Source organism: Pyrgilauda ruficollis, unplaced genomic scaffold, assembly GCF_017590135.1.
Source record: "Pyrgilauda ruficollis isolate IOZ18807 unplaced genomic scaffold, ASM1759013v1 scaffold52, whole genome shotgun sequence".
Taxonomy (NCBI): Eukaryota; Metazoa; Chordata; class Aves; order Passeriformes; family Passeridae; genus Pyrgilauda; species Pyrgilauda ruficollis.
The window spans coordinates 708655-735259 of NW_024526822.1; the positions used below are offsets into that span (position 1 = coordinate 708655).

At 49.2% G+C, this 26605-nt stretch overlaps 2 protein-coding genes across 4 annotated transcripts in view; one reads left to right on the forward strand and one right to left on the reverse strand.

Moving 5' to 3' along the window:
• The first annotated feature begins 2119 nt into the window (after nucleotides 1-2119).
• KCNJ1 (potassium inwardly rectifying channel subfamily J member 1) lies at nucleotides 2120-3250 on the forward strand. Its single transcript, XM_041480598.1, has one exon. It carries the CDS (start codon nucleotides 2135-2137, stop codon nucleotides 3248-3250), a length of 1116 nt encoding a protein of 371 aa, XP_041336532.1. The 5' UTR covers nucleotides 2120-2134.
• A 10642-nt stretch (nucleotides 3251-13892) lies between these two features.
• FLI1 (Fli-1 proto-oncogene, ETS transcription factor) overlaps nucleotides 13893-26605 on the reverse strand; it is an 87076-nt gene continuing 74363 nt past the window's right edge. For all 3 annotated transcript variants that reach the window (XM_041480572.1, XM_041480575.1, XM_041480574.1), the window contains 3 exons: nucleotides 18396-18458; nucleotides 17328-17375; nucleotides 13893-16330 (listed from right to left, as the gene is read on the reverse strand). In XM_041480572.1, the coding sequence (XP_041336506.1) occupies nucleotides 15801-16330; nucleotides 17328-17375; nucleotides 18396-18458 (641 nt within the window). In that variant the 3' untranslated portion in view covers nucleotides 13893-15800. The remainder of the gene's footprint in view (nucleotides 16331-17327; nucleotides 17376-18395; nucleotides 18459-26605) is intronic.

Consider the following 26605-nt stretch of genomic DNA (forward strand, 5'->3'; position numbering starts at 1 on the left):
CAGAACAAGTGCAAAAAGAAGGCAGCTGTAAGAGACATAGAAATGAGTTTATTCTTAGGGCTGCTGATACTAACAAGGACACTAAATAATAGAATTACTTCTGGCTTTACAAAATGCAATTAATTTGTACTTAGATTCTGTCCTTGATAATTTAATATTTTCTCTTTGCTACTGATTGACACCTGTGAAGGTGTTTTCTGGTGCCTGTAACTGGGTCCGATGGGAGGATTTCTGCTTTAGCCAGCTGAGACATCAGGCAGCTTCTTTAAATTAATATTACAGGGTAAAGGGACCGTGCCAAACAGCAATCCTTGACTTCATAAAGCTGTTGTGGTAGCAAGGGGACCCTCAGAGGGGGCACTTGGTGCTCCCTGTGTCAGCTGTACAACTGGCACACACGCTTCCCCAGAGTTTAAATGGCTGCAGTTAAATGAGACAAATTTCACAAGAAACTCCCACCAGTGTCTAACGGCTCACTTGGGATTATCCTCATTTTGGATATATGAAATCAGAGTTTAGGAAAGGTAAACAGCTCTTGTCACAAATACTTAAGCACATGAAATCAAGCAAAACTTGGACAGTCCACTTGCCACCAATTTGAGCCCAAGCATTTTGCTGCTGACCAAAGGAAGCCTGGGTGGGCTGGTGATAGGAGGCAGGGTTTGAGATAAGGGTGTAGCATCTTTAGCTTGCTCTAAAAAAGTCATCCCTATGGCTTGTTTTACTGTCCCTTACTATTTTGAAGGTAAAGTAACAACAGAAACACAAAGCCCTTGACATCTCCTCGTTCCAGGTGCACTCACAGGTTTTCCCAAAGGAAGCATCCCCTGGCAGCTGAGGAACCCCAAACCCTCACTGTGTGTGGCTGGGGATTCTCCTCCTCAGAGACCCAGCAGGCTCAGAACAACCCTGTGTGAGTCAGCACTGGGAATATTTTCCCCTCAAGTTCTTTCTTGGTTTGGAAGCTGCAGCATTTTGCCCCAGGACCCATGATCACAGCACACAGCTCATTCAGTCACTCAAGAAGGATTTTGTTCAACAAAAGCTAGATAAAAAGGCACACATGGGTCCAGGGCAGGCTCACTGTGCACTAATCCAACATCCTCTCTGGCAACCAAACACATTTTATGCTTCAAGGGTGATAAACTCAGAAATCAATTCTTTCTAAGAACACTCCTAAGTTTTGGGTCAAAATCAGGCCCTAGGATGGTCCAGGAGCATCCCAGGCAGTGTCTGACTCTGCAGTGCATCAGCGTCTCCCCACACCTGTGTGTCTGAGGAACTCCAAGACTGGAATTTTTCAGATGTAGGGTGATCCAAATTCCAGTCTGAACACATCTGTATCTTTTTCTCCATCAATGACTCTTATTTCCTGGGCCTCTCGTTAACATGGTTGGCCATATGGGACAAAATAAGAGGGACAGAGAAATACACTTTTCTTTAAAGGATGAGGTTCAGAAATTCATTCTTAGTCTTAGCATCACCTTTGTGGTGAGCAAACACCCAAATTCTCCTGCTAGAGTTTCATATTTTCTTTTGTTCTCACTTAATAATCCTATTTGAGATGCTTGTGTGATTCTGGGGTCTGAATTTCACACCTCCAAACCCATCTCTAGCCATGCTAAAAATAACTGTGTGTCTGGCTTAATTATGCTTTCTGCATCTGCTCCCCTTTGTCCCTAAATGTCCTATCCACATTTCATCCAGGGTCTCCTAATGTCAAGATACACACAAAACTGCATCAACAGACCAGGATTCATCTCCTAAAAGGCAGAAAGGTCTCCAAACCCAGCAGTTTTCCCCACACATGCCCGTGATGGAGTTATTGCTGCTCCAGGCTTCACTTACACAACTGAGCACAGGACAATATTAACACTTGACTGACTCGGAGTTCATTGAGCAAGCCTAAATGATTGGTTTTTGCTGGAATGCTCCTTAGGCAAGGAACCCTTGAGTTTCCTCACCAACTTACTGGAACTCTTCCCCACCAACTGCGGGAAAATATGCAAATTATATAACTTTGCCCTAATCAAGCATCTTGAGCCTGGGTCAGAGTTTCCCCCTGGCCTGCAGGTAGAGGTTAAACCGCCCTGGTTGTTGTTTCTCGCCCTGCAGAGCCCTGTCAGTAGCGGGGATGTTCAGCTACCTCCGGGAGCGCTTCACCAGCCACCTCCGGGAGCGCAGCCGGCGCCGGGCCAGGCTCGTCTCCAAGGATGGGAGGTGCAACATTGAATTTGGCAACGTGGAACAGTCCAGGTTTGTCTTCCTGATCGACATATGGACAACCATCCTGGACCTCAGGTGGAGGTACAAGATGACCATCTTCATCTCGGCCTTCCTGGGCAGCTGGTTCCTGTTTGGGCTGCTCTGGTACGTCGTGGCCTACATCCACAAAGACCTGCCCGAGTTCAACCCCTCCATCAACCACACCCCCTGCGTGGAGAACATCAACGGCCTCACCTCGGCCTTCCTCTTCTCCCTGGAGACCCAGGTGACCATCGGGTACGGCTTCAGGTGTGTCACAGAGCAGTGTGCCACTGCCATCTTCCTGCTCATCTTCCAGTCCATCCTGGGTGTCATCATCAACTCCTTCATGTGTGGGGCCATCCTGGCCAAGATCTCCAGGTCCAAAAACCGGGCCAAGACCATCACGTTCAGCAAGAATGCTGTCATCAGCAAGCGTGGGGGGAAGCTCTGCCTCCTGATCCGCGTGGCCAACCTCCGCAAGAGCCTGCTGATCGGGAGCCACATCTACGGGAAGCTGCTGAAGACCACCATCACCCCCGAGGGGGAGACCATCATCCTGGACCAGGTCAACATCGAATTCGTAGTGGATGCTGGCAACGAGAATCTCTTCTTCATCTCGCCCCTCACCATTTACCACATCATAGACAAGAACAGCCCCTTCTTCCACATGGCAGCAGAAACCCTCCTGCAGCAGGACTTTGAGCTGGTGGTGTTTTTGGATGGCACCGTGGAGGCCACCAGTGCCACCTGCCAGGTGAGGACGTCCTACATCCCCGAGGAGGTGCTCTGGGGGTACCGCTTCGCTCCCATCGTGTCCAAGACCAAAGAAGGGAAATACAGAGTGGACTTCCAGAACTTCAGCAAGACAGTGGCTGTGGAGACTCCCCACTGTGCCTTCTGTCTCTACAATGAGAAGGAAGCCAAAGCCAAAGAGAAGAAAGGCTATGACAATCCTGGCTTTGTCTTGTCTGAAGTCAATGAAACCAGTGACACAAAAATGTAGTGCCAGGTATTCGTGGGGCTGAGTTTTCAGAGAGAATTCAGTCTTGAGATGATTAACAAATAATCAGTAAAACAAAACAGAAAGACAGGTTTGGGTTTGCTCTAACCCAGCATTTGTTTTCTCAAAAACCTCCAATCAAAGAGGAGCAGCATACCAGTTATCACTATTTAACTACACTATATATATTTAATAGAATTTATATTTTTATATCCATGGGACATTTAATAAAGCTGCTATGTTGGAATGTCCAACTCATTGAAGTTTTCAGGGGCATATAAAGGTGTTAAAAAGCCTGAAAAGATGGAAAGAAATTTTAGGACATTAAAGATACACAGCTGCTGGAAGGAGAACGTGAAAAGACAAGATAGAAGGCAAGGCTAAAGAAACCTAAAGGACTTAGGAGCCAAAACCTGAAAAAATTTTCTGGTTGTCAAAGTCCTCTATGAAAACAGAGTATCTGGCTCTGGAACTTGAGCACCTTTGAATGTTCTGGAACAATTCCGTCCCTCTTTCTTTGGGGCTGGTACAGCTGCAGGAGAGAGCAGTACGGGATGGGACAAGCCTAGGAAACAGAGGAGACAGAGCTTGGGCCAAGCTGCTGCATCTCCAACTCCAAAATGTGACTTCTCCCCTCTGAAAGCCTTTGACTCCTTTCAGGGAAAAAGAGCCAAATGGAAATGACAACTGAAAAACCAAGGAGAAGCAGAGACCCACTCTGGGACAAAAGGAATTTTGCAGCTTATTCCCAGTTGTCCCAGCCTTCAGCTGCTCTTCACTGCCCCAGGAGCTGCCTGGATGGGGAACAGGGAACCATTTGAAGACAACTCTCCAGAAAGGTGGGGAGATGGAGAACACATTCATTCCTTCACACCTGGCAGAAAGCACTCCACTGGAGAAGAGAGGAAGTTCCCAGATCTGGATGTATCCTTCCAAAAAATCCCCAATGCAAACAGAGATTATCTTCTCCTTTGAAGCACAAAGGTCTTGTTCAAACAAAAACAGAGCCCAGGAGCCTCCTACCAACATTTGGCTTCAGATTTGGTTCCAAACTGTTCATGTCCCCATAGCCAAATGTGCATCCCTACAGGAAACAACTCCAGCTCAGTGGGAGCTGAGTAGTGCTAAAGATTTTCTGGGGATGATTTTTGACATAAATGCAACAAGAAGCTTCAGTACCTTTTTAGTGAATTTCTACTTCCGCACAGTCAGTTTTTTTTCCCCCAATTAATTCTGTTACTGAGAGTCCTAGTGGCAGACCAAAGAGTTTTTGGGAACGCTTCCTGGTGATGGAACTCAACTCATCAATTTTCAATGCTGTGGTAAAATGCAAATAGTGTTAAAAGCTGCTGGACTAAGTGGTTTTAAAAGAAGGGGAGAATTCAGCAGGTCAGATGATGACAAGAGAAAGTTGTGCTGCAGATGAGCACGGTGTGAGCATGTAAATCAAACTCTGGGAACCAGGAGTGTTCAGGTCCTAGTCCCAGAGTAGTGTGAGCTCCTCTCTTGGGTCAGAACAAATCACTCTACTCTGTATCTCTGATTGCCATCAGTAACACTGGACATAAACACTGACATTGTACAGAGAGCAATGGTATGAACAGTTATGTCACTAAAGCACTTTAAAAGCCAATTCTCAGCTGTGTCAATCTTTCCTCGGTGCACCACTGTCACACCCTTTTCCACTCTGGATGGAAAGGTCAGCACACAAAGTTCTGCTCTCATCACACATCAGAGCTACCAAAAGTGACTGCACCAGAACTGTGAATAGAAAAGCAGGAGTGAGACCTTTGAGGTAACTCACAGATACTGCTTGAGATTTTAATTGTGCTGGATTGCAACTTTGCAAACCAACAGTGTAAAAAATACTTTACAGTCCCGATCACCACTGCACCTTAGTGCCCTTCATATAATCACCTTGGAAGGGCAGTTTTGATCCCCCAAAACAAACATCAAGAAATCAGTGGCCGTGCACAGAAATCTCGGAGGGAGCAGGGAAGTGAAATGATGTGTCCAGAGTCCCAGAGTGGTCTGAACCAAAAGGCTGCTCCATCCTTCCAGAGCTGCTGCTGCATTTCCTCCCAAGGCTTCCTGTACAGTTCCCTGGGTGTGGTGTCTCCAGAAAGTGGCACTGTCAGTGCTCAAGGCTCACAAGCTATACCTCTTACCCCTGGGAGAGGAGATGCATCAAGATGCCTTTAATAGAAGCAGAAAAAGTGTCCCCACTGGACAAAAATAGCAAATCCAAGGGAAATCCATTCGAAAGGTCAAACCCAGCTGTGCAATGAGGACTCAGGGAAGATTCCTACTTTAAGTACTGTTTTGGGATGTTAGTGCTAGTGGGAAAAAGAAATCAAATGCTCTGCAGTGCCTGTCCAAGAGGTGGTGGACACCCTCCAAAACTTAGAGGGTCCCTAAACAATGCACTTCCAGGTACTGCCCTTGGAAAGGCTCCTCAAAATCCTAAACCTCAATGTTCTTCTGACCCAGCGATGGAACCTTTTGCCCTGTCTCTGCAGTGTGAGCATGGGGAGGTGTTGCTCCATTTCTAGAAGCATGAAGTGCTCCCACAGCTCAAAGAGAAGACACCTGACCCCCTGAGGGGGTGGTCAATCTTTCCTCGTTGCCTCGTTGCCTGTGCTCCCTCCTGACAGTCACACCTGCCTCGGAACCTGCAGCGCAAGGGAGCTGCACCAGGGGAAGGGTGACTGTGTTCTTTTGTGTATTTTGGTATTACTGGAAGGGATCCAAGAGCAGAGGAAATTCGAGGGGATGGATCCCAAGCTGACAGGGCCATGGCTGAGCTATCAGGCTCCCTTAGAGCAGGATCTTGCTGGGAGCTGACTGGGAATCCCAGAGCGAGCCTCCTGCTGGATGCCACCCCAGGAAGCCCTGGCAGCCCCGCAGCAGCAGGAGATAGAGCTGAGGCAGAGCCCAGCAGCAGCACAACAATGAGTGGAATTTCCTCTGGCTGCCCAGGGAGAGCAGTTTGTCACCCTGCAGATAAAGGCCCGGCCAGGAAGGAGGTTATCGGGGACAGGCCGCTCGGGACACGCTCCGGAGGAAAGCTATTTTGGGGGCTGTCAGCCCTGCTGCCATTAAAAGAAAGTTCAGTTAAGAGGATGAAAATAAATTTAATCTTGCTGAGCAGAAGTGGCTGGAGGGAGCCACAGAGCCGATACTGGAAGACAAACGCCGCGTTCTTCACCCTGGCAGGGCTTCACTCCTCTGGCTCTGCTCAGCTCCTGCTCCCTCGGGTGCCCTCCTGCCTTTGGGCTTCCCCAGAGACTGGGACACCCCGTGGAGCCAGGTCCACACCCTGCAAAGGTCTCAGGAGAAAGGCCTGCCCTTCAGGGGAGCAAACCAGACCATTCCTGCTGCATTAAGGCCTAAAGGATTTCACTGGGAGAGCCAAGCAGCCAGGCTTGGGAATAATGTGTCTGCACTAACTTAATTTATCTTCTCATTTCACAAACAACATGTTTCTTCTACTGTATTTATTTTAAACACTCATTCAAGCTGTGCATAATATTTCAATCATTTTGAAATAGATTTACCCTCCTGCTGGCAAATGAATAAGGCATCCTGCTGACTGCTGGAGAAAGGGCCATGAATTAAAACGACTGCTTTTGGTAAACTGACATGTGCTGGTTTGCTGTCTGTCTGCACACATGCTCTGGGAGGAGCTGGTGAAAAGACACCCCTAAATAATAATAACAACAATAATAATAACAAAAGTCCCTGGCACACTGTTCAGATGCTGCCACTGACTTGCACTGCTGGATTGTGGCAGACCACTGCTCACAGGCTGCCAGCGAATGCCTGCATAGCTCCTGCCTGGACACAATTCCCTGGAAACTCTGCTGCTCACCACAAACCAGTCAGCAGGGGGCAAAGACACAAGTGGTGGCAGCTGAGGTGCCCCATCCCCTTCCTTCTCCCCAGACAAACCCTTGGGAATTCTGCTGGGAACAGCCAGGATTTCCGCCTCGTTTCTTCCCCCTAAAATCAGCCCTGCCTTGATCCACAGTCCTGGTGCTGTGGATCCCCACAGGAGCAGGGAGAAAACACAGCACCAGGCCAGGAATGTGAGCAGAGAGAGGGAAGCAAAGAGGGAAAATATGCAAGTTCCTAAACTCTCTGGTGAATTCTCCTGCTGCAGCTTGGGGAACCTCTGGCACCACCAGCAATGGCCCTAAATCACATTTAACCCTGTGGCAGCATCACTGGAACAGGAGTGAGGAAGGCTGAAGCTCTCTCCATGGCTGCTTGAATACACACAAAGATAATTCCTGAGGCCAAGCTGACATTCCTGTGGTGGAAGCATCTGCCTGGGGACACTTTCACTTGAACAAACTCACTGCTGCACATCAATTCTGCCTGCTCAGGGGAGGTGGATGAGCGAGGGGAGGCTGGAGATGAGACAGACTCACTTGGTGTCTCCTTTTTTTACACTGCTGGCCAAATTTAAGCAAAGAAAGCTTTGATCCTTTGCTCTCCTGGGCAACCACATCCCAACCAGCTGTGCAAAATCACCATATTAATCCATTGTGATAGCCCAGCACAGAGCCAGGTCGGGATTCTGGGGACTATCAGGGATTTTGGGGAGCACAGGGCTTCTGGGGAGCACGGGGAATCCTGGGGAGAACAAAGATGCTGGAGAGCATCAGGGATGCTGGGACCACGGGGATGCTGGGGAGCACAGGGATCCTGGGAGCACAGGGATCCTGGGAGCACAGGGATTCTGGGGAGCACAGGGATGCTGGGGAGCACAGGAATGTTGGGGAGCACAGGGATGTTGAGGACCACAGGGATTCTGGGGAGCACAGAGATGCTGGGGAGCACTGGAATGTTGGGAAACACAGGGATTTTGGGGAGCACAGGGATATTGAGGAACACAGGGATTCTGGGGAGCACAGGAATGTTGGGGAGCACGGGGATTCTGGGGACCATCGGGGACGCTGGGGACCATCGGGGATCCTGGGAAGCCCAGGGATGCTGGGGACCAGCGGGGACACTGGGGACCATCGGGGACGCAGGGATGCAGCCATGCCCGCGGTGCTGTCTGTGCCGCCGCCACAGGATGGCACCGCTCACCTGCGGATCAGCCGCTCCGCAGCCCCGAACTCCGCAGGGCGACCGCGGCCACCTTGAAAAGCAAAGCAAGAATTTATTGGGACTGTTCCGTGTTTTATTACACAAAGTTCAGTGCATTTAGTGGCTCGGTTTTGGCACGGGCCGTGCCAGCAGGATGTATTTACTCCCTTCACAGAAGTGTTGGGAATTCTCGGCGGTGAATTCGGAGCTGCTGCGTGAGTGGAGGGCTGGGGGCTGTAAACATCGGCTGCTGCTGCACCCAAAACAGAGAGGGGGGATCAGAACGGCAAGGCTGAGTCTGGAGAGATCCATATTCCATAGGGAATTCTGCTCTGGAATGCCAGACCAGACACTGCTCCCTGCTTTGTGCCTCAGTTTCCCCAGCTGTTAAAACCCAACAGCACAGTGGTGCTGAGCTAATGCTTGGATTCCATGACCTCAGAGGGCTTTTCCAATCTCACAGATTCCATGATTCCACCACAGATCACCTCGGGACAGCCCCGAATCCTCACTGTGTTAGTTTACAGCAGTGCCCAAGGCTCCTGCTCAGATGAAGCTCCCCCGTGCTCTGGTGCAGTGCTCCTGGTGCAGCACGGAGCCAACACCCCCAAGGAGTCACTGTCACTGTGGCAGGGCCTGCAGAGCCTTGGGATGGTTCTGGAAGCCCAGGTCACATCCCTTCTTGCTGCTGTGCCTGGAGCTCCCCAAACTCTGCTATGGAACCAGCCCAGAATGCCAGGATGGTTTGGGCTGGAAGGGACCTCAAAGCTCATCTCCTTCCACCCCCATGCCAGGCCCCCTGCTCCCCTCTGTCCATCATAGAGAAGGATGCTTCTCCCCACATTCCCACAGCAAGGTTGGGATGCTGGTGCCACTGGGTCTGCAGAGCTTGGAATGTGCTGGCTGAGGATTTTGGGGAGCTGCTCAGCTGCTTGTCAGCCTTGAGCCTCCAGAAATGGAGCATTAAGGGAAGTTTTAAATCCTCCACAGAAACATCTGTCCCAAGCTGACCCCCCTTCTTGATTTGTTTTACCCTAACACCACTGTACACTCTTGTATCAGATATGTGTATATATAGACACACACAATTATATCAAATGTAGGTACATGTACACACACAATTATATCAAATAGGTGTATATACACACACACAATTATATCAAATGTGTGGATATATGCACACACACAGTTCTATCAAATGTGTATGTATATATATACTGTTCTATGAAATATACATAAATCTATATGGGACCACAGAGTGGTTTAGGTTAGAAGGGACCTTAAAGCTCATCCCATTCCACCTCCTGCCATGGGCACTATCCCACGTTGCTCCAAGCCCCATCCAGCCTGGCCCTGGACACTTCCAGGGGTGTGGTAAGTGTATATATATAATAGATGATAGACAGGCAGATAGATAGATAGATAGATAGATAGATAGATAGATAGATTGTATGTATGTATGCATCTATGTAGGTATGTATTATACATGGGTCCTGAGGGAGACAGAAAACCCAGGGAAGGTGTTCAGGTTTCTACAGGTGCCCTCTGCCAGCGCTCCCAGCACAACCCGCTTGAGCCACTGCTCGGGGACACCAGGGACACCGGGAACACCGGGAACACGGACCCTGTGCCCAGGCCGTGTCCCTGCCAGCCTGGTATGGGGACACCAGGACAAGGACCCTGTACCCAGGCGGTGTCCCTGCCAGCCTGGTTTGGGGACACCAGGACAAGGACCCTGTGCCCAGGCCGTGTCCCTGCCAGCCCGGGCTGCCCGCCTGGAGGTGCCGGGCAGAGCTCGGCGCTCGCAGCAGCAGCAGGGGAGGTGAGCCCAGCCCTGGGCTTTACAGCTCCGGCAGACACAAACTCAGGCAGAAGCCAAAGCAAATAACAAGTTTGCAGCAGTTCCTGGAAAGGAAGGAGCCGGCTCTGGTGGTGAAATCGCCCCGATCTGCCAGAGCCCCATCCTCCTTCACCGCTGTGGCTTCACATAAGAACTCCAGGACCGAGTCCTGTTGTCCTGGCCCTGGTTAGGAGCAGCAAGGCCCCTTCACCTGGGAACCTCCCCTGCCCAAAGCCCTTTCCTCTGCAGTTATTGTCCGGGTCGGGGTGGCTGCTGGGCTGCAAACCCAGCTGTGCCCATCCCCTGCCTCCCAGGGCAGATCCTCGGGGCTCCCTGGGCAGCTCCCCGCCGTGGGGTGCAGGGCTGATGGGCTTATTGCTGTCATGGCCTCAAAACTGCTCTGCCTTTGGTCTTCACATCCTGGGGGTTTGGTATCAGGCTCTGTTTGCTGCTCTTGGAGCCTGAAGAGCTGATTTTTGCCAAGGATCTCTAATTCTATTCTGATATAATAGAAGAATCTGAGCTTCATGTGCAGGGATTTCTACCTCTGTAGTAGAAAAAATCAGAACACACAAGCTAAATTATGTGTTGTCATCCTCCACACAACCTTAATCAGAGGTCTCTCAATTCTTTTCTGATTTGACAGAAAGGTCTGAGCTTTATTTGCAGTGACTTCTGATTTCACAGATGAAAATTGTCATGTGTGTGTTATGCTGGGTATTGTGCAAAAATATACAAATAAGGTCTTTGAAGTGAATTCACAAACGCCAGCCCCCGACGTGCCCCTGGACTGCAGCTCTAATTAACACCAAATGCAGCCACGCTCGGTTTGATGTGGGAGAAAAGACTTGGGTAGGCAGCAGGCTGAAGTCTCACCAACTAATTTCACAGAAGTTATTAAAAATACTGGATCAGCACAGCAAAGCAGACTGTAAAAACTCTATTATTGTAATAGGATAATGAAGTGAAGCTGGCTGCTTTCATGCAGCATTTACAGACTGATGGCTCTTTTCCTTGTGACACAGAGGTGGGAAACAGCAGCTGGGTTCATCCCTTAGAGCACAAAGCTTCAGGCCTGGGCATTTACTGCCGTGTATGTGGATGGAACACTGCTGGGCAGCTCCAGCCTCACATTAAGTATTTACATCAACAGAAGTTATGGCAGATTTCCCTCATAATTAATGTCTCGTTTGGGCTGGAGTGTACTTGTTGGGCACGAGTATGAGAAATCTGTCTTTGTCTTTACTAAGGGAAGGTCTTGACACAGGAAAATCCCTCTCCCCTGTCCTGGCACAGAGAAATCCCTCTCCTTTGCCACAACACTCTGTTAGAAATCTGAAGCTGTTTGGAAATTCATCCTCAGGGCTAAAATACAATTTTTAGGTATATAAATCAGGAAGGCACCAGTGTGCACAGGACATGGCTTTTGGCATTCAGGGATTCTGGACAGGAGTGATCTCAGGGATTCTGCACAGGAGTGATCTCAGGTGCTTGGGTCTGGAAGGATTTATTATCCCCTAGTTTAGTGCATCTAACAAGTGCTTAAGCTGGGAGCTCCTTCTTCCAGTGGGGATAAAAAGCCTGCTTCAAAACCCAGTTCAAAGCAGGTTCTAAACCTGCTGGCTGTAATTAAGCAGAAGGAATTCACACACAGAGGCAGGACCAGCTCAAACAGAGAAAAGCAGCACAGAGATCCAGCCAAGAGAGCCAGAGCTCTGAGCCTGTACAGCCATGGCTGATTCTATTCCATGTACAGCTGCACTCTCTATAGCTAGAGGAATGTAGAGTTAATTCCAGTTTGGCATGTCTGATTAGATCCCATTCAGGGTTTGAGGCTGGTGGAACAGAAATCCTGGGGAAATACCAGATCCCTGGAAATCAGCAGGTGAATTCACCCTGAGTGCAATGAGAGCTGGGTTTCCTGGGAAGCTCTGAGTCCTGAAAGTCAATGCAGGGAAGATTTTCTGCTGTCCCTGCTGACTCCCAGCTCACAGCCAAGTGATCCCAATCACCTGCCTGGTAAACTTGCTGATTTAAGCCTGAAATACTTGAATTCAATCTGCCTTGTCCTCCTGGGAAAAGCAGAGAGTAGCATTAGGGCTGTCAAGTTCCTTGTTTGCTTTGTCCCAGTGTGCCCCAGAAACTTGGGCTGGGAGGGCAGATGCCCCTGTTCCCATCCCTGCAGCTTCCAACATGGCAAAGCCAGGTTGATTTTGAGGGGTACAATTTACCCATCTCTGTCTTATTACTCTTTCTCTGAGTGAGGAATGTAAATTATTGAGATCCTGTGAAAATGCTCTAAAAGGTGCCTGGGAAGTGCCCCAGCAGTGTGAGGCTGTCTGGCACTCTGGGGTGAGATCTCCTTGCTCTAAGATCTCTGGATGCCTTGGGAATGACTGGACTGGAGTAGGAGGCAAAATCTGTCTAGAGCTAAATATTAGCAAATACTGGGGAAAAAAAAAAAAAGATAAAGATAAATATTAGTGTATACAAATATTTAGAAAGGATTAATGCCAGCAATGCCTGAAGGGAAGGATGAAAGGAGGCAGAGAAGACCTGAGCTGGGATGCTGCTGATCACCTCCGTCTCAGGAGGGCTCCTCTAACACACTGGGCAGCCCAGAATCAGATGCTTCTATTTTCAAATGTCTTTTCCCCCCCCCACCCCCGCCCCCCCCAAGGTTTCTGCTGGCCAAATTTTGCTGTGAGGGACATCTTTGCACTCTGATAACCTTCAGATTCTGCCTTTAGATGCTTTTGTGCAATCTCACCTTCTGATTTTCCTATTACTGGCAGGCGGGCAGGACATGGTATTCAAATAAAATACTTGATATTTCCACTGATGCTGCACAGCCAGAATTAATCTCGCTGGTGCTGCAGTGGAAAACAACAGAGATAAGCAACAAACCACCCGCTCTTGTGACTAAATTGAGCAACTCTGTTGGAATCCAGAGAGGCAGCAGCTCTGGGGTGCTGGAAGTGGCCCTTTTCCCGAGCCAATCAAGCTCTGTCCTGGCGCTCAGCAACAAAAGGTTGTGTGCAGGAAGGAAATGCTGTGCTTGTGCAGCCCTGCCTTCCCAAGGCTTTATCAGGTCTGCAGGAGCTCCAGATATCTCTCAGGACCACCGTGCAAAAGTGCAGGAAGTGCCTCGGCCTGACCTTTATCCACAATCAGAAGATTCCTTGGCAGAGCTTGTTTTTGCAGCCTCCACCTCAGGAATGCTGTGGAGCACTGGCTCTCCCTGGGGTTTGGGGATAGGTGGGAAACAGGAGCAGGCTGGGCACACACTGACATTCCTGGGGGGTCCTGGGGCATCCCAAGAGCCACCCCGACACTTCAGCTTCTGAGCTCTGGCTGCCCTCCCACTTTCTCTGTCTCTCCATGGACAAAAGCCAGAGCCTGGGTTTTAATCCCTTCAATGACCAAATCCAGTCTGACCATCTCTGGCAACAATTTTCTGGAATGAATGGTCAATACTACAGGGATCAGGATGGGTTGCCACTACTGTGGAGCTGCTTTCTTTCCCTTTTTAGCTAAATTTAATTTCAAGTGCATGCAAGTGTGAGAGGGGAGGGAGAGAGTGGGACAATTTCATGCCTTAGAGAGAAAACCACCATTTATTTTGTCACTTTTTTTTACATCATCTTCTTCATACAACTGTTTCATTGTAACATTAATACATTTAAAAAAAAAAACAACCCACCAAGATAGCTTGCAAAATTATATATATTTTAATATCCAAAAAGTACATTGCATATATATAGTAGCAAAAGCCCCATTTCCATGGGTAGTTCGTTCATACTTAAATTTTGCGATTATTGCAGAAATGTTGCTTAAAAACACCCCGAAAGCACTAGGACCTAACTGTATTAGTTTGATCTTCTCTTCCCACTTTGTTAAATAATGGCATCAGTGCTTGTGTTTAATGTTCTGAGCAGACTCCAATGCTCTGGTTTCAGACTCCCCTCCTGCAATGGGATGCACATGGACCAAATCCCGCCCCCACAGAGTCCCAGGGGTTGGTCTAGACTAGATAGTTGTGATCCTGTTAATTGGCTGCCACTTAATACAAGTCAGCTAATGGGTTGTACATGGAAATCTCACCCCCCAGACATCTGTTCCAAACCCCAAACGCTTGTGGTTTACCCTCTGTTTATGGCACCAAACCGCCGCTTGTGCAGCATCACATTCACATCTGCAAAGCTGGGGATGGCTCAGAGTTCTGGAAGGGGTCGGATTTCCACAGAACCCCCCCCAGCAGAAGCCATCAAAAAAAGGAATATTTCATCTTTTTATCTATGAAGTGGTTAAGATCTTCCCAAATTTCAGGATTTGGGTGAAAAGCGATCACAGAATAGTGCAATGGTTGCCTTGAGATGTTGGGCCTGTTTTCAATCAGCCTCAATGCAAACATGGGAGTAAGTGGAGTTAATTTGCAGACAGCTACAACAGAGTAATAGAGAAAATCCTCTCCTCTAGACAAACCCAGGGCAACCTGGAGGGTTTCTGGCCACTTTGGTGGTCAGTCATGGATCCAGTTGCAGGACTAAGCCTATCTCCAACAGATACATTACTTGTGTCTTATTTTTTTTTTTTTTTTTTTTTTAGCAAAAAGTACAAAGCTACAGCCCAAATGTACAGATTGAAAAGATGTACAAATTACATTAAAAAAATAAACAAAAAACAACCGAGCTGATAGTAAAAAACAAACCTGCATTTGTGACCGAGGTCAACTCGTTTTATTTACTCTTTCTTTTAAAACTGTGAGATATAGGGAAAAATAACTCTGCATAATTTATACAGTAATTTGCCTTCTGGTTTGTTGACCCTTGGTTGACGGTCTGACAAACGCACAGCGTTCGCGAATCGGTGCTTCCAGAGCCCCGCGGCTCGGGCGGAGCCAGGGACCTGCTGTCGTTTATTCACTTCCCTTCTGCTTCCCAGGAATGCCTGTGCTTGACTTTGCCTTAGCTTTGTTCTGGTTTCTGCTGCTTGCTGAGTTCACACACAGTCAAATGAAGTTGTACTATAGGAAAGTTCCTTCAATGCCCTTTACTTCTTAAAATATACATGTACATATATATATATGAATATATATATATATATATTTAATTTCCAGTTGGGTGAAATTCCTCCTCTGCCTTAGAGCTAAGATTCCAGTTGTGGTGCCCTGCAGCCCAACATCCTCCACTGAATGGTCAAAGGGCCAGTGAGAAAAACCCCATTGTGGTTATCTTTTCCTATGACCCACTGCTGGATCTATGCCTTGCCAAAAGCCTTTGAATCCTTAAAAATTGCTCTCATCCAAAAGCTAATAATCATTCCAGGGAATGGTGAACCATCTTCATTGTCACTTCCTACAAAGGACACAAGCCTTAAACCCCAAGGAAAAGGCAGAGTACTGGCCCACAGGAGCTTCCATCTCTCAGTTCAAGACACAAGAGGCAAAGTTACAAAAGTAAAAGGTTTGGTCCAGGAATAACAAATATCCAGTTTCAATTCTTCCCCAGAAAGGCCACAATTATCCATTAAGGGTCCCCCCAAAAACCATACAAATCCCAGGAGTAAAGAAAAAGTCCAAACAGACTGCTCAAGGCCACTGGCAGATCAAAGCATTTAGTAATAGCTGCCCAAGTGCGGTGTGACGTGGGCGTTGGGGTGGCGGGGCACGTTGGGGTTGGGGTAAATGCTTCCTGCAGGGGAGGTCCAATAGGGAGAGGCAGCTCCAAAGAAACTGGATGATGTGACAGGCATGGAGGAGGGGTGTGGGGGCACAAAGTTCACCTTCTGCTGGTGGGCATGGTAGGACGGCATGTAGGACAGATCCGACGGGTACTTGTACATGGAGGACTCGGTGGGGTGGGGCTGCAGGGCCTGGGCGATGCCGTGAAAGTCAAATTTGTAGGCATACCTCTTGCCATGCACTTTGGTCATAATGTTCTTGTCGTAGTAGTATCGCAGCGCCCGGCTCAGCTTGTCATAATTCATGTTGGGTTTGCTCTTCCTCTCGCCCCAGCGCCGCGCCACCTCGTCGGGGTCCGTCATCTTGAACTCGCCGTTGGTGCCCTCCCAGGTGATGCAGTTGGAGTTGGAGCTGTCCGACAGCAGCTCCAGCAGGAACTGCCACAGCTGGATCTGCCCGCTCCCTGCAGACACAGCCAGGGGAAAGGAAATGACTCGGGCCTTCCTGCTCGGGGCACACACAAAGGCAGGAAACAGAAGGGCTATCTCGATCTCGACTGGGAACTGCTCCTTCGGGCCTTGGAAAGGCGGCCCTAGCAGTGGATAAACTGTTCCCAGCAAACAAGTTACTCAGCCCTTTGTTCTGGGCCTGGGCCTGAGGTCACACTACATTTCATAATGGTTGCCTTTGGCCTTAAAATCCTCGGGCTATTCATAAACAGGGCTTTCTATGAGGACACTGCTCTGCAGAGTTTTCACTGACTGGCTAGCACAGTGTCCTTCACCCCTCCACTGCTCTCTGTTTGCCATGGAGATTGTTTTGGATACCTCCAGCTCTCTTTCCAGTGGGTCATCTGAGTTATAAGGGATGATTTGTTCCCCAGATGACTCCTGGTTTTACTCAGTGTAGTTGTACAAGTAGTTAAGGGTAAGTTAAGAGCCTTAGGAGGATGTTTCCTTACAGGCATCCCATGTGTACAAGTTTGGTTAGTTCGAGCAGGATTTGCTCCAGGCAAATTACTTACTCCCTAAAATCAGGGATTATTTACTGCAGATGATGTGCTAGGGACAGTTACACAGTCACTTTCAAATGTCACTTTTTTCTGCCTTTCTTCTTGTAACCCACAGCAGGCAGTGAAAAATTAATCTGTACTGCAAATCTGAGAGACCAGCACTTAGGCCCACTATAAAACCCTTCTCAGAAAATGCTGGGTTTGGGTCAGAACATCCAGGATGAGGATTTTGTCCCAACAGAGATGTTGTTGCACCACTTTGCTCACTTTTCTGCAAGGGTTTTGGCAAAAGCCCTTGTGAGGTCACAGCTGCCGAGTTCAGTGGCTCTCACAGGTCCCCCCCAAGGGTGCAGGGGCAGCAGCTGCTCCCCCAGTGCAGGCTGGAGAAGCAGCTCCAAAGGAAAATTCCTCTTTGGTAAGGGGGGTCTGAAATGTAAAATGAACTCACCTGGATTGGCAAGACGGCTGCTGGTAGGCCCCAGGATTTGGTAAGGATCTAAAAAATAAAATAAAATTTTAAAAAATCATCCAACAAGATTTAAAAGATGTTTCATCAAAAAGAAACTCCAGGTCATTAGGTTTGTTCTAGAAACCAAATTTTCATTTTTCTTTCTTTACTCCTTCTGTTCCTTCTCCCAGGGCCTGGAAGTGCTCCTTCTTTCTTTCTTAGCAAACAACCACCAGGTATTTCTGGCATCTAAAATGGCACAGCCACAGTCTCTGGCACTGCTCTCAGACCTGCCTGCTTTTGCAGCTTGAGATCTCCTTGGACATAGCCTGCACTGTGTGGCAACCAGAACATATCAAACGTGGAAAAAAACCGGTGGGATAGGAGAACAGCCACAAAGCAGAAGCAAATGTATTTTTCCTAACAGAAAAGAGCTCAATAAAAAGGAGAGCAGATGAGATTTTCAGATTCACTGGTTAGCAGCTGAGCTCGCTGCTCTGGGAGGGCAGGAAATGTTCACCCAAGTCTCTCTTTGTGAGGGAAACACAGCATTAGAGAGATGAGAGTAACAGGAGTTTGTCGCTGGCTCCACCAAGGCTGAGCGGTTCTTGAAACCCCACAAAGCATTTATTAGGAATGAATTCCTTCCCTTTCTGTGGGGCCTCCTCAGCCCTAATCTCTGCACTTGTGCTTTGCCTCTGCTTGTGGTGATTTGGATCTGCAGCCCTTGCTGGTGGATTGAACCGGTTCCAAGACAGCCAAGCCCGGAGCAGGGGAAGGGGATGGGGAGCAGCTGTGCTGGGCAGAGAAGGTGAGGAGGCAGCAGGGGACACTCCCTGCTCTGCCCGGAGGGGCTGCTTTCCTCCCCTGCCTCCCTCTGGGCCGGGCAAGCCCTGCTGGGAAGGGACAAGCTGGGATGCTCCAAGGGGACCCTGCAGATCCTGGCCCAGGGATGGGCAGGGACAGAGCAGGGGCAGAGCAGGCACAGAGCCCCGGGGAGAGCTGCTGGCACAGCCCAGCCCCTGCCCTGAGCCCTCCCCAGCCCAGGGTCACAGACCCCACTCTCACCTGGCTGGGGCCGCTGCTGCTCCGTTGTCTTATTCACATTTTGTGTCCCTGCCACAGGAGGGCCTGGAAAGAGAGAAGGGGTTTATAGCAACAGAGAACAGGTACAAAGTACAAAACACACCCCACAGGAATCACAGCAACTGCAAGGGAAAGGTTTGCTCAGACTAGATTTTGGGGGTTGCACTATAAAATAAAGAGATGTCCCTAGAAATTTAAAATTTCAGTGTAAAATGAAAATGTACCAATAAGGAAAGCATTATATAGATATTTACAATTTGCCAAATAGTCAGTGAGACAAGGGAAATATTATGCAGCTACCTCATTAATATTCTGTCTTTTCTTGCAACTGAACTTCCATTCTAGTTTGCATCCATGTTGTGAACAAAAACTTGGATTATTAAATGTACAAATGCCTACCTCCTTCCACATTGGAGCTTTTCCCACATTTTTTACAAATGCAAATTCTTTTTTAGACAAAAAAAAAAAATTAGGGTTTATCAAACATTTAGTTGATAATATCACGGTGATTTGTATAAATCCCTTCAACAGGAAGATCTCCTCGTTGTATCATTTCTCACAACAGAAACCTGTGACTCAAAGAATAATTCTCACATTTGGGGTGAGCACAGCTCAAGAAGCTGCAGAGCAAAGGGAGGGGACTCTGCCAGGTGCTGCCACATGCATTTACAGCAGAAGAACCCTGCTGAGGCTCAGACGTGCCCACCCTGCCCAGGGAGAAGCCCAGCAGTGGGACAGGGAACAGTGGCTCAGAGCCAGCAGGCTGGGCCAGCTGCAACAGGGATTTTAGGGACAGAGAATTGGTCTGGGATGTCCAGAAATCAAAAAATCAAAAATCAAAAAATCAAATCAAACCAAAATCACTACACCTTCCTGTTGGAATCCAAGGCACTCTAAACCCAGCAAGAACAAGAGCTGGGTGTGAGCAGGGCTGGAGCAGAGGGGCCCCATCTGCTGCTGGACTTTGCCTTTCTGCAAAGCTGGCAGAAGCTCTCAGAATGTCCAGATCTACCCCTAAAACCATCACAGCAGGGGACAGGTCTGTGATTAACAGGGTGCAGAGGATTTGCTACTGACTCCTTAACCAAACCCTACAATTTTACTCTGTCCATAACATCATTCTACTTCTTATCTGTCCCCAGTTCTACCTCTTATCTGTCCCCAAATCTTGTGCTCCTCTGACACAGGCCAGCTGTGCCCAAGTCTCATTTTAACTTTCCATTGCACCGTTTGTGATTCCCACTGGGACAACTTACTTTTGGAGAGGCCAGAATTCCCACTACTGTCCCATCCTGCTCTCCTGACTGCACCATAGGAGAGATCTAACGACAAAGGACAACAGGCACACAGGGGTTGGAAAGAACTTTTCCTAGAAAAAAACTTGTAAGACTTTGGCTTACAAGTTTTGCTTGTGGTCCCAGCTAGCTTAGCTTCTGTAGGGCTGCGTTCTTTTCCCCTCCCACATGTCCAGTGCTCCCCCAGCCCCTCACAGAAGGGTACCTAGGGCTGTAAATGCAGCAGTGGGGCTCTTTGGGCAGTTCTCAAGCCTGACACATTCTGACCGTGAAGTGCTGTCCTTGCACTCAGTGGAATTCAGTGAGACCCATCCCAGCCAAAAGGAGACCCCTTTCTATCATCCCAAGACCACAGGCAGAGGAGGAGGAGATGAACCCTGTTACTATTTCACAGAAATGAAATTCAGATTTTAAAACCGGGGAGGCTGAGGATTTGAGGTGACAATAAGGAGGTTATTTCAAGGGATGCAAAAGGGGGAAAAGCATCCTCAGGGACATCCCAAGTGCCCCACTGCCCAGCACCTCCTGCCTGTGGGGCTGTGCAGCTCCCTGAGGATCCATCCCAGGCACTGGCACATTCCTCCAGCACTGGGAAAGCCGCTGAGGCTTTGAAATTACAGCCTTGCAGTTATTGGCATGGAAAGGAAAACACAGAGGGATGGGAGAGGGGAGGGTGGGGGAGCCAGAGGAGGAGGGAAGAGAGAGGAATGGGGAAAACAGAGCTCGTGTAATCTGCCTGTTTTTATTTTTATTTTGCTTGCTTGTTTTTTTCCCTTTTTGCAGAAACCACAAACCCCACTGCAAATAGATCAGACTGGAAAACAAACCACTGTGGTTTCAGCTGGGACAAAGACTGGGATGGGACAGCTCAGGAAAAGGGAGGTGACAGCTTCATCTACACTGTTCCAGCAGGGAGACCTGTCCCAAAAAGGATCCCTGTCCCTGTTAGGGGTCCCTGTCCCATTCAGGACCCCTGTCCCATTCTGGATCCCTGTCCCCATTAGGGATTTCTGCCTCCATTAGGGATTCCTGTTCCCATTCAGGATCCCTGCAAGGGATCTGTCTCCATTAGGGATTCCTGATCCCACTAGGGATCCCTGTCTGCATCTGGAATTCCTGTCCCATTCTGAATCCCATTCCCATTCTGGACCCCTGCACCACTGGGATTCCTGTCCCCATTCCAGATCCCTGTCCCCATTCCAGATTCTTGTCCCCATTCCAGATCCCTGCCCCCATTTTGGATTCCTGTCCCATTCCAGATCCTTTTCCCCATTCCAGATCCCTGTCCCCATTCTAGATCCCTGTCCCCATTCTTTATCCCTGTCCCCATTCCAGATCCCTGCCCCATTCCAGACCCCTGCCCAATTCAGGATCCCTGTCCCCATTCAGGATCCCTGCCCCATTCAGGATCCCTGCCCAATTCAGGATCCCTGTCCCATTCAGGATCCCTGTCCCTGTCCCCGTGGCCCCACAAGCAGCAGCAGGGCTGTCCCCTGCCTTGTGCTGCTGGCACCTTTCCCCAGCCCAGCCAAGGGCTGTCCCTGCTCTAAAGCAGGGGCTGTTTGCAGGAGGCGTTTCCTGCTGCAGTCCCGATGGATCCCAGGGCACGGAGCTCTCCCAGGGACCAAAAGCAGCAGAGCAGGAGGGTCTGAGGCAGGCCCTGCCTCTGTCCATGTCCTCGCTGCAGCCAGGCTCTGACTCCACTGCTCCCTGGGATATCTCTCTGAGGTATTACAACCACAGCTCTCAGAGCCATGTTTGGGGAAACGCTTTGAAAAATCCAGGTTCTGCACTGAGGAAAGCAAAACCCTCAGCAATGTCCAATGGAGATGTTAATGTACATTTTGGTTTGTTCAATCCATAAACAGTTCTGTAATGTAACATTAATGGAAATGCCATATGATTGATCCTGTTAAAGGAAGGCAGCAATTCTTTTTCCAAGAGAAAAATCCTTTTCAAAATAGGGAAAAATTTCCTTCCCAAAAAGTAGTGGAGCTCATTGAAAATTTTCAGTTTTCTCTGATTTTTTGGGGGTCCAGATCATTAAGTCAAGGGAATCAACTGCTACAAAGGGGTTGTTTGATCCAGAGTCATCAGCACATTTTGGGTAAATAAATAGGCCATGATTTGGAGAGATGATCTTCCTCCTCCTCCTCCTCAGGTTTAATCCAGGCTGACTGAGTCCCTTTGCCTCAGTTTTTCCTCTATAAATATGGATTATGGAGCAAAGTGTGGGAATGTATAGGGGCAGCCTTGTGTGAGAGATTGGGTAAGATTTGGCCCTGAGTGTGACTTGGCCATAATAAGAAGGGCTAAATATGATAATCAGCCCTGCTATTGAAACACCGTGTGCACTCAGCTACTTCAAGTTTCCAATTCTCTCTCTCCTTCAAAAAAAAAAAACAAAAAAAAAAATCCAAATGCAGGAAACTATTTTTATTTCACAAAAATCTCTGCAACGTGAAAGAACCACACCAGCCTTCCTGGCTTCCAGGCCCAGGTCCAAAAGCCGAATGTGTTTAAAGCAAAATGGAAAAGGCAGAGCCAGGGAACCCCTCCAGACTTTTGCAGGTTCCTGCAAAAACAGCATCATTCCCAGGACCTGACGCCCAGTGGCTCGAAGAGATCCTACAGAACAGCAGCCAGACAGTGACACGAATAGTCCTATCTGTCATTTAAACCACTCTGATTTTACACCAAAACTTGCCATGGGATGGAAATTCAATTAAAAGACTTGGACTGGGGGTCTCTCCTGGTGTAAATCAGCAAATGGCTACAGTGAAGTGGGGCAAATTTATCCCAGAAAGGATCAGGTCCCTGAGTCTGGTTTAGACTTAAAAGGCCCCGTGGAACAAGAGCCCTATGACAAATGTGTGTTCAATACAAAATGGAATTAAAGAGCAGAAAATAAATCATAGATGCTTTCAAGAACTGTCATTCTGCAGCTGTCTGGTTTATGTCCAGAAATTCCCCAGCATGAATGCTCAGTCTATTAGGAGGAAGGTAAAGGATATTAATAATGCTTTGCACTTTCACAGCAGCTTTCAAGCGAGGATCTCACAGCTTTGCAAACATTCGCACTCACAGCGCGCCTGGGAAGAAGGTTAAATATAATTTTATTTATTCACAGGCATAAATGCACTTTCTGCAGGCTTTAGCTGCCTTTTCCAGATGCACTGCCTTCTCAGGAATTGGGCTATGGGGGGCAGGTTGCAGCCCTGCTCTCTGTGCCCTTTTAGCCCTGGTCTCCACTCTCTCATCCCAAATCTGCCTCAGCTTCTCCCCTGGTACTCTGTGCTCAGCTCTCCAGACAGCCCCTGTCTCCCCTGGAGCTGTGTTCCCTCCCAGCACCTCTGGGGCATATTTAGTCTGAACAGACTGATAGATATAGCTGGGGGCAGATGGACAGACACACAGACTCCCTTCCCAGGAAACCAGCCTGAAAACCCCCAGGTGGATTCCCACACCACCATCCCAAATCCTTGTCAGTCCTGTCAGCCTGAGTGCAGCCCAGTGAGCAAGGGAGTCTGTGTTTGAGATGTGATGTATTAGGGAGCAAACCCTCTCTGATAAACTTCAAAAAAACAAAACAAACAAACAAAAAACAAAACAAAAAAAACCCCCACCAAAACAAAAAACAAAAAAAAAAAAAAAAAAAAAAAAACAAAAAAAACAAAAGACCCAACCCTGGTGTTTTATAAATCTGAGAGTTTGGGACAGAGGGGAGGCGAGGGGGGGTTCAGTGAACAATGGGCTCACAGTGCCTGTGCTTCCTGAGCTGCTGGGAAGTGCTGACAGCCCCTTCATCCTGCTCCCTCTGAGGAGCTTTCCCAGTCAGGCACCACTTTGTGCTACCAGCCTGATGAGGCTTTCCAGGAGAACAACGAGCTTGGGGCCTGGAATAGCCACATTTCTTAGGCCTTTATTTTTCTAGGATGGATACAGTGGGGCTGGGTCATTTATGGACTAAATGCTTTATGGGCACTATAGGGGAATCTTATTTGGAATGCCACCCATGCTGGCACTACAGGCAAGACTGGGAAGGGATGGAGAGCCCAGGAATCTCTGGAGCTGGCACCTCCAAGGAAATTCAGCAGCTGCAGGGTGGGAAGGGGCTTGTCCTGAGCCATGGAGACAGAGCCAGGAAGGGAGACAGGGAGAAGGCAGACCCAGGGGTCCTGGGGGATCCAGGCGAGTGATGTGGACAAGTGATCACTTGGGGTCTATTTTGTGGCAACCACTTTATAGGGAGAGAGGGAAAGGAGGGTCAGGTACCTGGAGAATCTTGTGGATCTCATAGCCCACTTCAGATTTGCAGCCTTCTCCCGACCTGCTTCACTGAAATCCCTAAGGCCAAGTCCTGCCTGGAAGTACCCGTGCTCCCAGTCCAGGCGAGACAGGTCACCCCAGAACAGCTCCTCCTGCACGGCAGGCTTGGGCCATGGACTCTCCGTGCACAACACGGGCTGGGCTTTGCAAGGAGTCCTCCTGCTTCAGGAGGAAGAAAGGTCCTTGGCCTGGTGGCTGGAATTTAAATTAGCTTCCCTAAATGGGGAAAGCAACCCCAGGTGTCCTGGAGGTGCAGACCTGTCATTAATCCAAGTGGTCCCTTGGGGTCTATTTTGTGGCAGCCACTTTATGGGGAGAGAGGGAGAGGAGGGCACAGAGCCCCTGGGCCTCTCCTGCCCAGGTGAGGCTGGGGTTGATGGCACCCCGCTGGTGCCTTGGAAAGGTCCCAACATGGGAACAAACCCAGCCCCCTCTCCTGCTGCCAGCCCAGCCTGTCAGCCAGGCCTGCCCAGGTGTGTGTGCCCAGCCCTCAGGCTGCCCCTTCCCCTCCTGGGCATCCCAGCGAGGAGCTGGGGCTCAAAGCCAGTGGAGAGCAGATTCCCAGGCTGCAGTTTCTGCAGGGACCAGGGGGCCAAAACCACCCCAGCTGCTCCTGGAAACACCCAGGGCACTGCTTTACATGGTGGCAGCAAGCATTTAACTGTGGAGCCCAAAAGGTCCTTCCCTGGCTCCAGGGACATGTTCTGAGTGCTCCACAGACCCCCAGGACATTTCTGACTGCCCCACACACACAGGACATTTCTGAGTGCCCCACAGACCCCCAGGACATTTCTGACTGCCCACACACAGAGAGGATGTTTCTGACTACCCTACAGACCCCCAGGACATTTCTGACTGCCCCTCACCCAGTGCAAACCTCCCAGGTCAGCAGAGAAGCTCCAGCTCCCCTCAGCACAAAGCTGTGAAGGCTCTGGGCTCTCACCTGTCTCTGGGTGTGCGCAGGGATGATGGCACAGGGACTGGAGCAGGGCAGGGTCTGAGGACTCCTGTGGCCTTTTCCAAAGGCTGTCCCATCACATTTACCCAGGTGCAGGGACATGTGTTTTGAGGCACTGAGCCTCAAAACCTCACAGCATCACTTGTCCTGCAAGGAACTGCTTTTCAACTTACTATCTCTGCTAATTAAAACAGTTAATTAACACATGTGCCACATGTCTTTGTCATTCCTGGCCAGTGTTACTGTGACTGTTCCCATGGTTACATGAGACTTCCCAGCCCTTCAGCACCAAACTCTTTCTTTTCCCCTTCAAGACACAATGTGCTGTTCAATGAGCTGAGGAACCACCACTCCCAGGGTCAGAGGAGGAAATCAGTAATTCTAAGTCTCTTCACTAAGAGGAAGAAATTCACTGAGTGCAGAATGATTTCAAAATTACTTCTATTTTACATTATCAGGCAATTTGATTATTTCACAATTGAAAAATATTATCAAGCCATCTTTTGCATCCAACTGGGTGCACTGTTGGTCTCAGAGGTCTTTCCAGCCTGAATGATTTTGTGATTCTCTGCTCTCTACATTGCTGTTAACCTGTTTCACAGATCCCAAATCCAGGAACAACGCTGGGTTTTGACCTGAAGTCAACTCAAACCAAGTGAGAAGGGACTGATTGCTGGATGTAGGTGAGAAATCTGCTGCAGAGATGGATGTGAAGGGCAGATTTAGCCTGACGAGAGTCTGAAAGTAGCTGAGAGCCTGGTTATGAATTGCTGCCCTTACAGAAATACAGATCAGAGGGATTAAACCTTTCTGATTGAACTGCTCTAAATCAGTGATGGACTAAAGACCTGTGGCTGAAGGCCGCTCGTTTCCAGAGTCAGACAGCATCTGGATGGTGCAGGAATAGAACTGGGACTCAGTATTGCTGTCCCTGGGACTGTCCCAGGCCAGGCTGGACAGGCCTTGGAGCAATCTGGGACAGTGGAAGGTGTGGGACAGTGGAAGGGGTGGCACTGGATGTGTTTAAGGTCCTTCCAAGCCAACCCATGCTGGGACCGTGATTTCCAGAGGGGATTTCCTGAGGCAGGGCGTGCTCAGGACAGGTGGCTCTGTTTGAGCCCTGTGCCCTGTCCCTGAGCAGGGGTGCAGGGAAGGGGCTCCCACAGGGCAGAGAGCCCAGCTCTGCTCCCCACTCAGCCCAGAGTCTCTCCCTGCTGCCCCAGCCAGAGGCAACAGCCCCCAGTGGTGTCTGGGGCTGGGAAACATCCCTGAGCCAGCAGCGCTGGCACTTCCTGAGCCACGTCTGCCTCAGCCCTGCCGGCCTCACAAAGACACATTATGGAGAAAAGGAGGAAGTAATGAGAAGACTTTTTTCCTTGTTGTTGCTTTTTTAATATCAGCAGCAGAAATCCCAATGCACAGTGCACAGAGGCTGAAGAATGTGTCCTGAGAACCCTTCCCAGAGCCAGCCTGGAAAAGCAGATGCTCTCCAGCCAGCAGAGATGCTCCTGAGCCACGCAGGGCTGCAGGCACAGCCACGGCACAGCTGTACAACCTCTGCACACCTACAGAACCACCCAAACACAGCCAGCAGCGGGCAGGAATGTGCT

Bases quoted from the DNA above. Each gene is read 5' to 3' on its own strand.
- KCNJ1 (XM_041480598.1), top strand. From the start codon at position 2,135: ATGTTCAGCTACCTCCGGGAGCGCTTCACCAGCCACCTCCGGGAGCGC.